Raw genomic sequence first — 17,408 nt, 5'->3', positions numbered from 1 at the left:
GAAGCTAAAATCATTGGCTAATAGTCCTGGAATGGGCAAAGACAACAGGAATGAGTGCACAGCGTTAGGACACCCGTGTGCACGTGCCCAGGTCAGAAACGAGGCTTTGTGGTGTAACTGAGACCACTATTGGACACACTGGGTGACTGAGTCAGAAGACATTAAATCATTCTTTAAGCTTTGACCAATCATTTCCCCTTCTCTGGGCCTCAGTTTCTCATGTCTAAAATGAGGGCAGGACTCAATGATACGGATGGTCCCTTCCAAGAAGAAAAGGCTCACTGAGACTCTGAGAAGGTGATCTCCATTTCACTGCCTTCCACATTCTTTTCAAGCCTCACCAGGAGATATTAATAAGGTAGACTGATGCTCTATTTCTGAGTTAGAATAAATGTGGAAATTCCGAGATTGAGAATCTAAATTTCTGATGTAATTTTTGGCGTTGTGTCAGAGGATGTGAAATTGACACTGGATATCACATTTTCAATTTTCACTTGATTTTACTTTTCATATCTTTAATTTTCAGTTCCGGAAGAAAGAAAAGTGGAGGTGCTTTGGAAGAATAACTTCTGAGGCTGCTTAACTATTGAGCGGGGTTAAAAGTCCACCTGTAGGAAACGGTTCATGGAATACAGATTATTTTGAGCCACTGTTTGGTGGACGAAGCAGGAACTGGAATGTGCAATCTAGGCAATGTAGCCCGAAGAGAAGAAGGGTTGATTTAGCAAGACCGTTCAAGAGAAGTGACCAGCTGAGCTCCACTTTCCCTGAGAACATTCAGGTAGGCAAGGCCGCAAATGACACCAGGACAACGTAACAAATAAATTGCACTAAAATGGCAAACGTGGTTATCACTGAGATGGGAAAAAACAAATCAGAATTGGTCTGGTGGTCCTGGGGATACGGCAGGCAACACATCTGTGATAATTCAAGGTTTTAAATATCAAAAGGCAGAAGTCAAAGGGACACACTACCTCATATCGTGGGCCAAGCTGAGCATAGTCCCTCAGCTTATCTTTGTCCAGGCGGGTCGGCACTTCAATGATATCATGGGTCTGAAGCTTTATGATCTTTAGAAGAGAAGTAAACATGCTTTCTGGAATGATCTGCAAAACCTTTAACGAAAAGGAAAAGAGGAAAAACAATTGAACATCTCTTATTTTTCTTAGCTGATGAATGTGAGGACGACATTAAGAAGGGTACCGTGTGTACAAACAGTCTCCAGAAGGGATGCTGTGGGACTTAAAAGAGCTATTTTAATAACTGCTCTCAGGCACAGGGCTACGTTCCTTCAAACATCAATCGCTCTCAGGGTATAAAGCTAATCCTCATAGAAATGATGGAAAAGTCAATCACTTCCACATTATAAATTTTTAAAAGACTGAGGTCCAGAGATATTAAGTAACACGGCCATAGAGCACTCAGCTAGTATGTGACATAGGAAAATTTTGAATCCAGGCCTGTTGGGCTCCATGCTAAACCGTAAGCTACTGAAACAGGGACCAAAATTCCCCTGGAAGCTTTAATTAAGTTCCAACTAGGCTACGTTGGATCTAGATCTGGCTCTTTTACCAACTAGCTCTGTGACTTTGAAGAAGCCACTATAATCTCTGTTTCTCAGTTTCTACACTTATAAAATGGTGGTCAATACCACCAGCAGTTAAAAAACAGGTCTAAAAGTTCTTTGAAAGTAAAAACTCGTCTGCATATGCACAGTACCAGTAAGGGTAAGTTTATTTTCAGGTATTGCAAATTCCTGGAATCAAATTAAGAATCAGGGAAAAGAACACTGGTATACGTTTCATAGAGCCCCATGTACACCATTTGTGTTTAAAATAGCACTTAGTTTGCCAATAAAATAAATAACACCTTGATGCATTTCTTACCTTTCTCACATAGGACACCAATTCGCCAGAATAATACTGAGACACACTGAGAAGATCGGGGCTATTTGCTTGATTAATACGAAGAAGGGGTAGATCAAGGGCAGAGGCAAGCTGGAAGAAAAATAAGACATATCTGTCTCTCTGTTTCAAAAAGTCCTAGAGATCTCTCTCTTTCCAGAAACAGTAACAGACGACAAAGCTCTTGGGCTTTACCCGAGAGAGCAACACTGCTGAACTTGATCAATGTCATTCAGAGTTTCTGACGATGATACAACTTTTTAAAAATGACAGTCACCTGCTCGCTATGCACTGGTTCTCCAGCTGTGGTCCCTGGACGAGCAGCATCAGCATCCCCTGGGAACTTGTTAAGAGATGCCAATTCTTGAGCCCCACCCCAGAGGTACTTCATCAGAAACTATGGGGTAGGGACACAGCAATCTGTGTTGTAACAAGCCTGCCAGGTGATTCTGCTGCTCCTCAGACTTGAGAGCCACTGTGCTAAGAAGACAACTATTCTTCTATGGAACTCTGACATTTTGATTGATGGACTACTGTATTGAGTCCAATCTAAGATGTCGTGGTCTGTAAGAAGTGTCATTATCTTACCTACCACCCAGAAAGAGAAAACATGTTGCCATCAATTACAAAACCCATCCCCAATTACAGAAATGTTTAAACATGAAAGTGCACCTCAGAACTGATATATATGGTAATTGCATCAGAAGACACTGAGTAAGTTATTCCTTCATTTATCACGATCTGAAATTATCTTGAGAGCAAGGAGCACGCCTGGGCTGTTCACCACTATCCCTCACCTTTAGAGGAGGTCTAGTTTGCAGCAGAGGCTCAACAAGAACTTTTTAAATGAATAAGTAAAAGGATTTAATTCACATTTAGGGAAAAAAGGACCTACAGGACTCATGTTTTTAGTATACCGATAAAACTTAAAAAAAAAAATCTATTCCTTAATTTAAAAATAATTTTCTGGGGGTCGGCCCAGTGGCATAGTGGTTAAGTTCGGTGTGCTCTGCTTCAGTGGCCTGGCTTAGCGGGTTTGGATCCTAGGCACAGACCTACGCCACTCGTCAGCCATGCTGTGGTGGCCTGTGGCGGTGACCCACATATAAAGTGGAGGAAGACTGGCACAAATGTTGGCTCAGGGCTAATCTTCCTCAGTCAAAAAAAAAAAAACCAAAAAGAAATTTCTGTAAGACACTCCAGCCTATATTATTAATTCATTTTTTTTCCCCCTTTTCTCTCCAAAGCCCCAGTGGATAGTCGTTAAGTCATAGTTGCACATCCCTGTAGTTGCTGTATGTGGGACGCCACCTCAGCATGGCTGGACAAGCGGTGCGTCCATGCGCACCCGGGATCCGAACCCAGGCTGCCAGTAGCGGAGCGCGCGCACTTAATCGCTAAGCCACGGAGCAGGCCCCTATATTATTAATTCAAACTTCAAACATTCACGGCATCTTTTGAAACTATGCTCTCACGGAAAAACTGTTAACAATTTTCAGTCTATAAAAATACTTACATTAGCTAACTTTCTAAAAGGATGAAATCTTGGGCTGAATTAATGAATGAGGTAATAACGAAGACCGACTCTTCCCTAGAAACTAAGAACGTGATTTCACTGTTCTTTGCTTACCTTTAGGAATGTAGCTCTGAGTTTAGTCACCATGGATGGGTTTACCCTTATGCTCTCTTGCATGATAGATGTGAAACTGTAGAAAGAGATAAATGGTAAGGAGACATTCAGAGTGCCCTTCATCAAGGGCAAACATCAGCCTGTCCACATTACCTGTCAATTAATTGCCAAGCAAAAGAAAGGTCCCCAACGATCTGCATTGTGATTAGGACCTCCTCTTTGATGTTAATGGTTCGGATCATTTGGTGGAGAAACTTGCGAGTATCAGCAAGAAATTGACATACTTGCAGATTTGATTCCAACTGGTGAAATTCTTGAACCTGTGTTACACAGATATATTTAATTTTAAAATTCTGAATGGCCTCAATGGTGTTCGTTTTTCCTTGTAAACACTTTAAATAGAGCATGCTACTTCCTAAGAATTTCTTGGGAAAATTTTTATTTCAAATTATAATTTCAGAACTGCATAAGCCAAGTCATAAAACAATGCACAAATTTCTAGGATTAGGAAATGTTCCACAGCTTATTATCCTATATCTAGATGACATAATAAGCGAATTCTTCCATTTTCCATTTTAGTATCAATAAACATATATTGGAAAATCCTCTTAATACCGAAAATTTGCAGGATTGCCAAAAAATAAGTCACATCACAACCAAGGTGTTGGCACTTGTACATTATTAAGTTCTTTTGATAGACTCTTTAAAACAAAATAATGATTCCACAGTGTCCTGAAATTTTAATGTATATAAGTCAAGGGGCCTGGGCTATATGGCAAAATAAATAATGCAAAAAGATAAAAGCATCTGAGATTTACAAAGTTGTTTTTAATTGTACTATAGACTAGAAAACCCAAAAAACAACCAAAATAGAAATAGTACAAGTGGGAAATTGTTTGGAATGGCTAGAGAAACTGGTTTGCTAACAATGGAGCATTATACTGTGTTGCCATTAACAGTGACCATCCCAAAAACCTCATGAAAATAACAAAAAGCCTCACGAGTCTGTCAAATGAAAAAAGTATTAATTGGATCTCTAAAAAACGTACACTTACACCACTGGACAGGGTTCCAGATGAGTATGGATGATGTTTAAATAATAGAGTTTATGGTTATTGTTCTGATGTTTTGTTTATTTTCCATTTTAAACCTAGTTAAACAGTTAAAATTTTAAGAGTGTGGAGGTATAATGATTCTTTTTTGATACAATCATTTTTCAGTAGATAAAAAACAATAAACTATTTTTTTCCAGAAAAGAAAATATATCACTTATAAGCATATGATCATTATATGAATATTTTCATTTTTGTGTATTCCTTTGCAGTTTTTTCTCCCAGGCACATACTCTTTACCAACCTAAAAACGGTGCACACAGTGCAATTCTGTTTTTGCTTTTACCTCCTTCCCACAATTTTCCCAATGTTTCTGTACTGTTTTTGTAATTATTTTTCCAAGACTACACGTTTCCACAAGTTGAAATATAACTTTTGCTACCATTCTCTTCATGTTGGTCATTTAGTTATTTTCCCAACTTGAGGACACTGTATATAATATTACAGTGAGCATATTAATTCATACTGCTTTTGTCTCTGATGAAATATTCTCTTAGCTGTATTTCCAGGAGCAGATTACTGGGTGGGTCAAAAAGTACGATATATGATCCAAGAACTGTCATTTACAAAGACTTTCCTTACCTCCTCCAAAGCTTGTATTAGTTGCACAGTTTTTCTGCCTGCAGCAGTAGAATCATCATAATTTAAAGACAATATTTGTTTTGAGATCTCTCTGAACCAAGCTTGAAGATTTTCTATTAATACAGAAACAAGGAAAAACTACTGAAATCCAAGAATTCCTGTAGCTGTGGCTTTGAATTTAAATAATCCTTTACAAATTTAGCTCTTACTCACAGAGCTTTCACTATGTACCTAACATTGCTCCCAGGAATTTCCCAAACAATAACCACAAAAATGCCTGGGCCACGTGACCTAGTAGAAGAGAGGAAACTTTCTACCTAAGGAGCTTAGTCTACAATACCTGGCAGAAAAAGTTTAAAGGCCCAAGTACATGTTGTAAACTGGTATGTGCAAAGATGGTAGTGGGGTGGGGAGGAGTCGGGAAGGGACTGAAGGATGTGCCACAGATGAAGGATGTGACACAGAGTTACTGCGGAGAGCTTTCTGGAGAAGCAAGGATGGGTAAAGATCTAGACAGACGGAGAGACGGAGACAGATGATAATTTGTCCCTAGATGAAGGGACAGACATGAGCAGAGACTTCGGGGCAAAAATGACAATGGCATGTCTTGGAGGGCAAAGAGGAGACCAACATGTCAGGAGTGTGAAGTATGAGTGGTGAGTTGTGGGGAAGTCTGAACAGATTAGATGGTGCCATCTGCATTCACAAACCAGCCGGCATTTCACATGGCACAGAAAGGGAAGGGCATTAACATGCTCAGTGTGTCCGGCAAAGCTCTAAGCTTTGTCTCATTTAATCTTCACAACAATCTATGGAGGTAGGAATTATTACCCATTTCTCAGATAAGGCAGCTGATGCCCAGAGAGATAAGAATCCTATGCAGGGTTACAGTTACTAAATGATAGAGGCAGGATTTTCACAACTGTCTGTCCCGATTCAAAGGTTTGCTCTTTGCACCTCTCCACGCTGATTTCCTAGAAGAGTTTTTGTATTTTATCAATGGGATGATTTCATATTAATAAAAGCACATAGGGCTTATAATCTAAATTATTTCAAGAATTGGTATGAAGGGGGCTGGCCCCGTGGCCTAGTGGTTAGATGCGCATGCTCCACTGCTGGCGGCCCGGGTTCGGATGCTGGGTGCGCACCGATGCACCACTTGTCGGGCCATGCTGTGGCGGCGTCCCATATAAAGTAGAGGAAGACGGGCACGGATGTTAGCCCAGGGCCAGTCTTCCTCAGCAAAAAGAGGAGGATTGGCATGGATGTTAGCTCAGAGCTGATCTTCCTCACCAAAAAAAAAAACAAAAAAGAATTGGCGTGAGGAATACTAGTATAATTTTAAAGATTTTTGTAGGACTGAGGGACAGCAAATCCAAAGCACAGGATTTGGAGTCTGAGGCAGTGAATTAGATGCAGGCTCTGGACCTCTGGTACCTCCGGCAAGAGATTACATTTTAAGCTTCAGTTTCCTTATACACAAAATAAGGATAAAGATGTTTATCTCACAGGGGTGTAAAGATCAAGTGAGAAATATTTGTGAAAGTACTCCCTAAGCGGAAATATGCTATATAGCCAGAAAAAATATAAGATGTTGCTTTGTATGACCTAGGAAACAATGCTGGTATGTGTAAGAACTTAAAAGAGACTAGAACAGAAATTAACGTGTCAGATTCTAGATAACTAATCTGGTCACATTGTTCCAGGTGGTTCTTTGTTTTACAGTCACAACATGGTGACCTGCAAAACATGCTGCCAATTTATATCACAGCATTAAAAACTGGTCGACTTTTTCCAATAGGAATAATAATGTAATTCATAAATACGAAATATATTTATTTCAACCAACCCCTAAGCAAATCAACAAAAGCCAAATACGGTAATCACAAGCTCATACTGATTAAAAATAGTAAGGCTGTTTTTCTTTAGTAAAAAGCTATACTATTAAGCAATTCTACTGTATAATTAACTTTATCAGAAAGTGAATTTATCAGAAATGAATTAAACATTAACATTAAAAAATAGTTTAATTTGTCATCTTAAAATTCAGAACAATCTTTTGGGGGCATTTTGAAAGGCTCCTATCTATATAAAAATCTGAAGTGATACCATAACTTTCCTATAGATAAAATTGCCTAAAAGAAGCAAGATTAAAATCGATAAAGTAAAACGAGCTGTTTCAAAAACAGTCTGCAGGTTCCCTCTTCTGCCACTAGATGGCAGACGCATAGGTGAAAAAGAACCAAGCAAGACTAAAAGACAAGAATCTTAGGTATCATCTATGTTAGTAGTCATTAATATTGGGTGAAGTCTCCTTCTGAGAAGATCATGACAGTTATAGGTCCTTCCGTCTCCCCACAAATGCACATAAGCTGACACTAGTTTTGTAAACTATGGTGGGGGTGGGGGGATGGATTATGACTCTATAAAGACTATCTATGAACCAAAGTATAAGAACCCCTGATTTAGCCTAACTTCATATTTTAAAAATAAGAAACCTGAAGTCCAGAGAAGATATGAAGACTGCTCAAGGGAGCACAAAGCCAGAGGCAGGCAAACCTAAACTTCACATCTTCATTAGCAACCTCCTAGCAAACAACAACAACATAACGACTTTTTACTCTGTTGGTTTCCAAGAAACAGTGTATACATTTCAAACACATCAATATTTCCTTTTCAGCAATTACCATTTTTCTCCACTCTGGTTAGGGGTTTCACTCCTGAAAAGACATCAGCAAGCTCGGTCATCCTCTCGGAGCCCTCCTTCTTGTAATGCTCCCATTTGGCTTGCTTCTCTGAAAGCATTTGCTTGAACATCTGTTGAAGAAACAGAAGAGATTTACTTAAGAGAAAACCCAGATTAGGCAGTTTACTACAAATGCCTCAGTGAAACTCAACTTATTATAAAAATATATGTCTAAAATTAACATTACCCTGATGCCATCTCTTAAGCCTTATGACTTTATACAAATTGAGGGGGGAGCTAAACCATCTCTAAGAGTGGTCCGCAGACCAATTGCACATAAGCAACGTGTGGAAGGCTTTAAAGTTTTCAGAGTCTCAAGCCCCACCCCTGAAGATTCAGGTTCAGGTCTTGGGTAGGCCCAGGAATCAGCATTTTCAATGTGAAATTACATTTGGTGACCACTGCTCTAAGGTCCTTTCAGGGTTAACAATTTCTGTGATTCTAATTTAATTAGTCAGGGAAGGGTGAGTATTATCTGATGACTGGAGAATGAACTAAATTACCTACAAAAGTTCTTGTTTGATTACACAGTAATTCTGTTTATTAATTCACTCCTTCATAAAATTTAAATCCTATAAAGAGTTGGGCAGAGGAGGAAATGGTATAACTCAGGGTTTTGTTTTGTTTTTTTCTTGAAACAAACTTAGAAAACATATTTAAGGTATGTCACAAAGGCACAGGGTTTATTTCACTGGGCTCTTAAGAAGTAAATATGCATGAATACTGCTTTTTCTCTTAAGTAATTCTTCATTCTTCAGCATCATAATGAATATTGAAATGATGAGCATCGGCAAAGAGAGACTCCATCTGCAGATGAAAGGATCAAGGCTGGGTGGAACCTTGTGGGGCCAGAGGAAAGGAATCTTAGTGACTAGGCAGGATGATTAATCAATGAAATGGTAAGTAATAGCATGAAGAACAATGAGAAATTATTTATAGAGCCCCCCCTATCTTTTTGAGTGCCTGGGATCAATCAATGCCATCTGACAAAGCAGCAGCAAAAAAAATATCACCCTGAGGCCTTCATTACAGATCAAATGGCTTCAAGCCCTTCAAAAACTCATTCATATGAACTCATAGGTTTCATATCTTGTAAGATGGGATTTGGGGTGGGGGATGGTCCTCAAATTAGGAGATGCACCTTCATATAAAGATTAGAAGAAATGGAAGTCCGATTAATATGTTTACCAGAGAATCAGAAAGTAATTCTAGAAAAAGGGGTTGGGGTGGGAGGTAGGAAAGAAGAAAATACAGGTTTAAAGAAGCAAGCTAAAATTTCAGAAATTCAAATACAGTCATGTGGGCCGGCCCCGTGGCTTAGCGGTTAAGTGCACGCGCTCCGCTGCTGGCGGCCCGGGTTCGCATCCTGGGCGCGCACCGACGCACTGCTTCTCCGGCCATGCTGAGGCCGCCTCCCACATACAGCAACTAGAAGGATGTGCAACTACAACATACAACTATCTACTGGGGGGCTTTGGGGGAAAAATAAATAAATAAATAAAATTATACAAATACAGTCATGTGTCACTTAATAACTGGGATATTGAGAAGTGCATCATTAGGCGATTTCACGGTTGTGTGAACATCAGAGTACTTACACAATTAAGTAATGTATAGTACCTAGCTTGTGCTTACACAAACCTAGATGGTACAGACTACTACACACCTAGGCTATATGGTGCTAACCTTATGGGACCACTGTCGTATACGTGTGGTCATCACTGACCGAAACATTGTTATGCAGTACACGACTGTACATCACTGTTTTGCCCAAATTGTAGTGGGTAGTTCTTCTTCTTTCTTCTACCAGATCTTTCCCTTCTTGAAGATCTTTAAAAAGCTGATGCTCTCTTAGGCTATCTTCCGTTTTTCTTCTACCTAAATAAACAGAACGGAGCTGCCCATTCTATTCCAATAGATTTCAGAGAAAGATTTATGATTAGAAATGCAGGCTTGGTCAGGCAGATAACCAAGATGTGTTCTGATTTCCACTTGACAACACTGAGCTACAGAACTCTTAGGTCCCTGGTTCAGGATGCTAACTAGATGGACGGCATTTCTTCCTTGTAGGCAACTCTCACTGAAAGGCCAGTTTTGCTTTGACCAACTAATAAGATGCCTGGTTCTTGCTCTTGGATCTTTCCTGGTTTCTCATCTTGGCTTAATCTGTCTCTCTTCCCCGCTATACTGAGAGCTCCTTGATGGTAGTGACATGTCTTGTTCATTTTTGAAGTCCTAGCACCTAGCTGAGAACAGAGTAGTGTTCAATAATGATTAACTATTCAGAGGAAAAACTAACATTATTAAAAAGATCAAAAAGAGGTAGCATTTCTCTGATCTTATAAAATTATACCCAGACAAGTCACTGGAAACACTCAGCACATACATTAGCATTATGTTAATTATCAGCATCTACTTTTTCTGAGCTACTTAATTGGAGCTACTTAATAGGTCCTCACATACCTAGAAGATAAAGAAACATCTAGTATATCACTAATCAGACTGAGGCCAGGCAAATATTGGTTCTGAATGGGCATTAATGTCTGGGGCTAGTATGTGAGCCCAGCTGATACAAACTGTCACAGTTACTGTTTACAGAACCTGGACATTCCCAGGTATCTGCTATTTTTATGATGCCCATAGAGGCTTCTTTAAGGTTAAGACTAACCCCAGAATTTCCTTCAGTGAACTCAAATTCCTTCAAGTCCTTTAGACGACCTTGTTCAAATGTAAATCACCCACCCTATTTAAGCCATTTCCATTAGCTTCTCAGGGCTTTTAAGATGAAGACTGAACTCCTGGAAGGTCTAGCATAGGCTGGCTCCCGCCCACCTTTCAATTTCATTTCATATCACCTTTCTCTTGCATTCTCTCCCCTCCAACCAACTGGTCTTGAACTGGTCATGCTCTTCTCCACCCACGAGGCCTTAAACATATTCTGTCCTCTCCCTGGAATGTTCTCCATCATGCTCCCTATCTTTGTCTTAGCTAATTCTGACAGGTCCCTTCTTCAGGTCCCTTCAGAAGTTCTTGCCTCTCTTCTCAGGGAAGCGTCAAAGCCAGGACAGGATCCTTTATTTTAGGTGTCCAGAGAATTAGGCTCCTTTCCCTTAGAGTGCATAAATATATATTTTTATTAGTGTGATTCTCTGATTAATATCCACATTCCTCATTAGACTATAACCTGCACAATCTTGTGCACTTTTTCCCATCAATGTATCCACAATGACAGTAGGCACTAAATCCTTGTAAATGTTTAATCCCATCCTTTTTCTGTAAGAATTATCTTAGCTAGAATCTATAGCTTGAATCAGAGATATAGCTACCAAATTCTAATCTTTAAAAAAATTTTTCAAGCATAAAAAAACTAAGAATTTGGTGATTATTCATTCAATATCTTTACCTCTTTGAGTATAAACTCAAATTGTGCAGTATCCAACAGCAATTGAAAGAGAATCTTGGGATTATACCTAGAGTCTGTTAGAATCTGGTCCTTGATTTGACGAAGGCGTTTGTTGTTTGAGTCACAGGCTAGAAAAAGGAAGAAAAGAGTTTCCAATTTATCAAATATGTAGAAAATATCTATGATATATAAGATGAATTCTTAAATACTTTCCTTCTGTTAAGCAAATGTACATCAGTAACAGATGGTAAAATAAATTGCAGTGCATTTATGCTATGGAGTAAGTACAACTGACATGTTAAATATGACGAATTGGATCTGCCATGGAAGGCCATCCCCGATATATTGTTGAATGAAAAAAGCAAACTCCAGAACAGTGTTTCCAAATTTTGTAAGCACTTTGGGGTTGGTTTATTATCCACTGTCTAATATACATGGCAGAGCCTTTGGCATCATTTTCTAAGCAGGTGGCCTCCTTACGTCCTGTCTGCTTGGAGTTGCTTTTGGCATCGATCTCTGTCATTCAATTGTGGACAGGTGTGCAGAAGAGTTAACCTAGTAGGCTTCAGACCGCTATTGATCGTCAGAAAGGCCTGTTTGCAAGGCTAGCGTAAGAGAACTTGGATTTTGGAAGAGTTTCCACCATTTTGAGAACTGATAAGAATGGCCCACTATGCCTTAACTGTTTGTACAAACAATTTGTATGATGAACACCTGCTTTCCTTCTGGGAGTCTGGAACTTTGGTCTGTGCCAAGCAGAGGCTGCCTGTGATCAGCCCCCAATAAAAACCCTGGGCTTTGAGTTTCTCACGAGCTTTCCTGGTTGGCAACATTTCACACATGCTGTCATAACTCATTGCTGGGGGAATTAAACACATCCGTGTGACTCCACTGGGAGAGGACTCTTGGAAGTTTGTGACTGGATTCCTCCTGACTTCGCCCCACGTGCCTTTCCCTTAGCTGATTTTCCTTTCTCTCCTTTTGCTGTAATAAAGTATACCCATGAGTACTACTACATGCTAAGTCTTCCTACTAAATCATTGAATGTAAGTGGTCTTGGAGACCCCTGACACAACAGGGAAGCAGGGTTACCCACACAAAGATGTGGCACCTCCAAACAGAAAGAGCCAGACCTGGAACCATTCTGTGCCTTGTAAAGGCCTGAGGGTATGGCAGGCACTCAGAGCTTTCCAGACAATCTGCTATCCAGGCCCAAAGGCTATGGCAAGTAGGCCAAGGTCAGAAAATTGGGCAGTGATTGACCCAGGGATAAAACATCAGATGTCCCGATTCCCTGCTCAGCCTATCAGCTACCAAGCTAAACTCTTTCAAATAAAATAAACAATATGTTAAAAAAGTTTATAGGGGCCAGCCCGGTGGCGTAGCAGTTAAGTTTGCCCTCTCCGCTTCGGCAGACTGGGGTTTGTGGGTTCGCATCCCAGGTGCAGACCGATGTACCACTTGTCAGGCCACGCTGTGGTGGCGTCCCATATAAAGTAGAGGAAGATGGGCATGGATGTTAGCCCAGGGCCAATCTTCCTCAGCAAAAAGAGGAGGATTGGCAACAGATGTTAGCTCAGGGCTAATCTTCCTCACCAAAAAAAAAAAGTTTATAGCACAAAAAATACTGATATTTGACTCACACAACTGAACAACAAAAAAACAAACAACCCGATCAAAAAATGTGCAGAGGAAATGAACTGACACTTCTCCAAAGAAGATATACAGATGGCCAATAGGCATATGAAAAGATGTTCAACATCACTAATCATCAGGGAAATGCAAATCAAAACAACACTAAGCTATCACCTCATGCCCGTTAGAATGGCTATAATCACCAAGACAAAAAGCAACAAATGTTGGAGAGGATGTGGAGAAACAGGAACCCTCATACACAGCTGGTGGGAATGCAAACTGGTGCAGCCTCTACGGAAAATGGTATGGAGATTCCTCAAAAAATTAAAAATAGAAATACCCTATGATCCAGCTATCCCACTACTGGGAAGCTATCCAACAACCCTGAAATCAACAATCCAAAGAGGCTTACGCGCCCCTATGTTCATTGCAGCATTACTGCCAAGAAGCGGAAGTAACCCAAGTGTGCCTCAACTGATGATTGGATCAAGATGTGGTATATATACACAATGGAATACTACTCAGCCATAAAAAAGACAGAATTGTCCCAGTTGCAACAATATGGATGGACCTGGAGGGTATTATGTTAAGTGAAATAAGCCAGAAAGAGAAAGACAAACACCGTATGATCTCACTCATATGTGGAATATAAACCAACAGATGGACAGAGAAAACTGTATCGTGGGTACCAGGGGCAATGGGGTTGGGAAGCGGGCACAAGGGGTGAAGGGAGACATGTATATGGTGATTGACAAACAAAAATGTACAACCAAAATTTCACAATGTTATAAACTATTAAGACATCAATAAAAAAGTAAAAAGTTTTCAAAAAAAAAAAATACTGATATTTGCTGACATCGTTTTATGAGGCCAATTATTTATCTTGAAAGAAGAAAATAGGATAAGGCAAATGTATTACAAGTAAAAGCTACCTAGACTGCAAATAAAGTCAACATAAAAACTTTAAGACAGGGGCTGGCCCCGTGGCATAGCGGTTAAGTGCGTGTGCTCTGCTGTTGACGGCCCGGGTTCGGATCCCAGGCATGCACCGATGCACCACTTGTCAGGCCATGCTGTGGCAGCGTCCCATATAAAGTGGAGGAAGATAGGCACAGATGTTAGCCCAAGGCCAGTCTTCCTCAGCAAAAAAAAGAGGAGGATTGGCATGGATGTTAGCTCACGGCTGATCTTATAAAAACAAAACAAAACAAAAAAAACTTTAAGACAGCAAATGTTGTCAAAAAGTTCACAGTTGATAAGGTACCAGGTCCCTGGCAGTTACTCTAGTATCACAGGTGCACACTCCTGCTTTCCTGGCCCTCCCATCTGAGTCTCAAGATGTCTGGCATGTACAGAATGACTGTGTTGAATAAGCAAAAGTCAGGGGTGTCTTTTGGTGCTTCTGTTATGGTGAAGCCTTCGGAGGGCCATTTCATACATTGATTTCTAAGTTACTCCATCAGGGGAGACTCATGACAACCTGGAGAAGTGCTCAGTTTTCCTGGGAAACTGTAGAATTCTGATGAATCATGCATTCTCCAGAACTATCTGGGAAGAAATATGCTGGACTGGTGTGTCTATTACACATAGACAACTTTTTCAGCTTCATACTTGCCTAACTAAAAAAACCCCCAAAAACCCAAACTTATAAAGAGTTCCACTAGTCTTTATATCAATTCTAATTCAACAAGAAACCTTCTGTATTACTTTGCTTTCAGTTTCGGATAGGGGACCTCACTGCACTAACAATTAACTCCTTGGTATAAACCAGGTTTGGTTCCTGTGTTCTCAGGGCCTGATCCTCTCTCTAAGACTTGACCCTCAAGAATTCAGATGCAGAGAAATGAGGGACAGATCCTAGAACTGTGGTAGCCTTAGGGTCAGACTCAAGTAGCCAGCCAGCCCTGCCCACCCAATGTTGGCTCAGAGCGTGTTTCTTCAAGAGCTGTACAGCACTGCAGAAGCATCCTAAGGTGGGTGAAATGCTTTCCTCGGGTTAACAGGAAGGAATATGAGGAATATGCCTTCTTTCCTGTACACCATGACCCAAACACCAGAAAAGCTAAGTAAGCAGTTACTTTTCCCACGTATGACTCACAACCAGATAGGCAAGTCATTTGTTTCTGATAAATTATGACCTTGTGCAATCAGGTCAGACAAGTGCCAGGCACAGAAATGGAAAACACATGTGGCTGAAGATAAAGGCATAGAACTCTGACAGGCCAAGGTTGTCTCCGGCACAGTGCAAATCCAGAGGACCACTGGCTCCCAGAACATAGGCACGGCTGTCAGGCACAGTCGTCTGGAAGAGGAAGATGAGGCTGAGGCACGAGAAAACCAAGGTTGGTTTTGTGATAGGATAAAGTGAGGGCTTGAGTTGTTTATAGGCTTGAGAATGTAAGACTTTTGGTAAAGAAGATTATAAACTCAGTCAACATAGTAAAATCCTCAAATTAGAACTGGAGTTTATGTAAAACAGAAACTCAACTAATTAAAAACACATCCATTAGATGATTAAAAACTTGTACTATGGTATTCACGCCGTGAGCAAACTGTAAATTGGAGAGGGATCTGGCCCAACAAGCAAAACGATGAAAAAACAAACTGGAAAGCAGCACTTGTGAGAAAGATTTAAGAAGCTGGAGATTGCTGGAGTGAATCTAGAGACACAGCCTTATCTGTAAAAACAAGGAACCTGTTTTGACAGGTACTGTGAAACTGGTACCTGTCCCAGGGTAGGTTCTCAAGAAAAGTTTCTTGAATGAGAAACAAAAAGCAGAAGGTTTTACAGGGCTGCTGAAGGACACAACTCTTAGGGGGAGGGGAGGGGTATGCAGCTCTGCATGAGTAAACTCATTAGCTAATTAAGGCTATCAAGCATTTACTAAGCATAAGGAACTGTGTCAGCTCTGAACATGCTCAGGTGTTAGTCCCACCTACTTATTTTTCTACCACTAAACCAATGGTTTTAAAGTCAGGCTCACGGCCCCTGTGGAGGTGTTTCACACAATCTGTGAAGCTTCTGAACTTGATGGCCAGTAGGGTCTCAAAGATGGCCACGACTCAGCAAAGGTTAAGAACCAACCTCCCTTAATTAAGCACTCCAGTCTAGCCAGTTCATCAACTCAGTGTGCCCAGTTTTCCTATAGTTCCAAAATCATACCTTGTCTTCCATCATTTCTCCAGTCTAGAATTCCTTCTGCTTTTTTTTTTCTTTTTTGCTTGAGGAAGATTGTCGCTGAGCTAACATCTGTGCCAACCTTTCTCTATTTTGTATGTGGGATGCTGCCACAGCATGGCTTGATGAGCAGTGTGTAGGTCCGCACCTGGGATCCAAATCCGCAAACGCTGGGCTGCTGAAGAGGAGCATGCGAACCCAACCACTATGCCACAGGCCAGCCCTCCTGCTTTTTACTTCAAAATTTCATCAAGGGCTAGTCAGCTCTTGCCTCCTGTGTGGAGCCTTCCTGGACCACCTCCATCTCTCCACTCCAAGCCATGTTTCTCTCCTGCTCTGGACTCAGATCCCCTTACTGTCTGTTTCACACATTGGGCTCTTAGTTACTGGCTTGGACCTTGTATTAGTTTCCTACTGCTGCTGTGACAAATTACCACAAACTTAGTAGCTTAAAACAACAGAATTGGGGCCGGCCCAGTGGCGTAGTGGTTAAGTTCGGCGTGCTCCACTGTGGCGGCTCATGTTTGTGGGTTTGGGTCCCAGGCACTGACCTCTACCTCTCATCAGCCATGCTGAGGCAGCAACCCACATATAAAATGGAAGAAGACTAGCACAGATGTTAGTGCAGGGCTAATCTTCCTCAAGCAAAAAAGGAGGAAGATTGGCAAATTGGCAACAGATGTTGGCTCAGGGCTAATTTTCTTCAGCAAAAAAAAAAAAAAAGAAAAGAAACAAATTTATTCTCTTATAGTTCCAGAGGTGAGAAATCTGAAATGGGTGTCACTGGGCTAAAATCAAGGTGTCGGCAGGGCTGTGCTCCTTCTGGAGGCTCCAGGGAAAAATCCATTTCTTGTCTTTTTCAGTATCTAGAGGCTTCCCGTATTCCTTGGCCTGCAGCCCCTTCCATCTTTAAAGCCAGCAATGGCCTCTTGAGTCTTTTTCATGGTGCCATTTCTCTAGTTCTGACTCTTCTGCTTCCCTCTTGCCAATTTAAGGACCCACGTGATTACACTGAACCCACTGGGATAATCTTCTTACTTTATGGTCAACTGACTAGCAGCACGAATTCCATCTGCAACCTTAATCCCCTTCTGCCATGTAATATAACATGCCCACAGGTTCCAGGGATTAGGCCATGGGCATCTTTGGGCGAGTGGGGTGTGGCGGCGTCATTCTGCCTACCACAGATCTGCAGTTATACTTTCTCATAGGTATACA

At 40.9% G+C, this 17,408-nt stretch overlaps 1 protein-coding gene across 3 annotated transcripts in view; it reads right to left on the bottom strand.

The window, feature by feature from the left end:
• The window catches only part of WASHC5 (WASH complex subunit 5), a 64,495-nt gene that overhangs the window by 29,141 nt on the left and 17,946 nt on the right, over nt 1–17,408 (bottom strand). For all 3 annotated transcript variants that reach the window (XM_087447463.1, XM_087447464.1, XM_004431074.2), the window contains 7 exons: nt 11,378–11,505; nt 7,916–8,045; nt 5,229–5,341; nt 3,688–3,854; nt 3,535–3,610; nt 1,887–1,997; nt 975–1,115 (listed from right to left, as the gene is read on the bottom strand). In XM_087447463.1, coding sequence (XP_087303589.1) covers nt 975–1,115; nt 1,887–1,997; nt 3,535–3,610; nt 3,688–3,854; nt 5,229–5,341; nt 7,916–8,045; nt 11,378–11,505 — 866 coding nt within the window. The remainder of the gene's footprint in view (nt 1–974; nt 1,116–1,886; nt 1,998–3,534; nt 3,611–3,687; nt 3,855–5,228; nt 5,342–7,915; nt 8,046–11,377; nt 11,506–17,408) is intronic.

Source organism: Ceratotherium simum, chromosome 23, assembly GCF_057802395.1.
Source record: "Ceratotherium simum simum isolate JZ-2026a chromosome 23, ASM5780239v1, whole genome shotgun sequence".
In the NCBI taxonomy this organism is placed as follows: Eukaryota; Metazoa; Chordata; class Mammalia; order Perissodactyla; family Rhinocerotidae; genus Ceratotherium; species Ceratotherium simum.
This window is presented reverse-complemented; position numbering and strand designations above follow the sequence as displayed.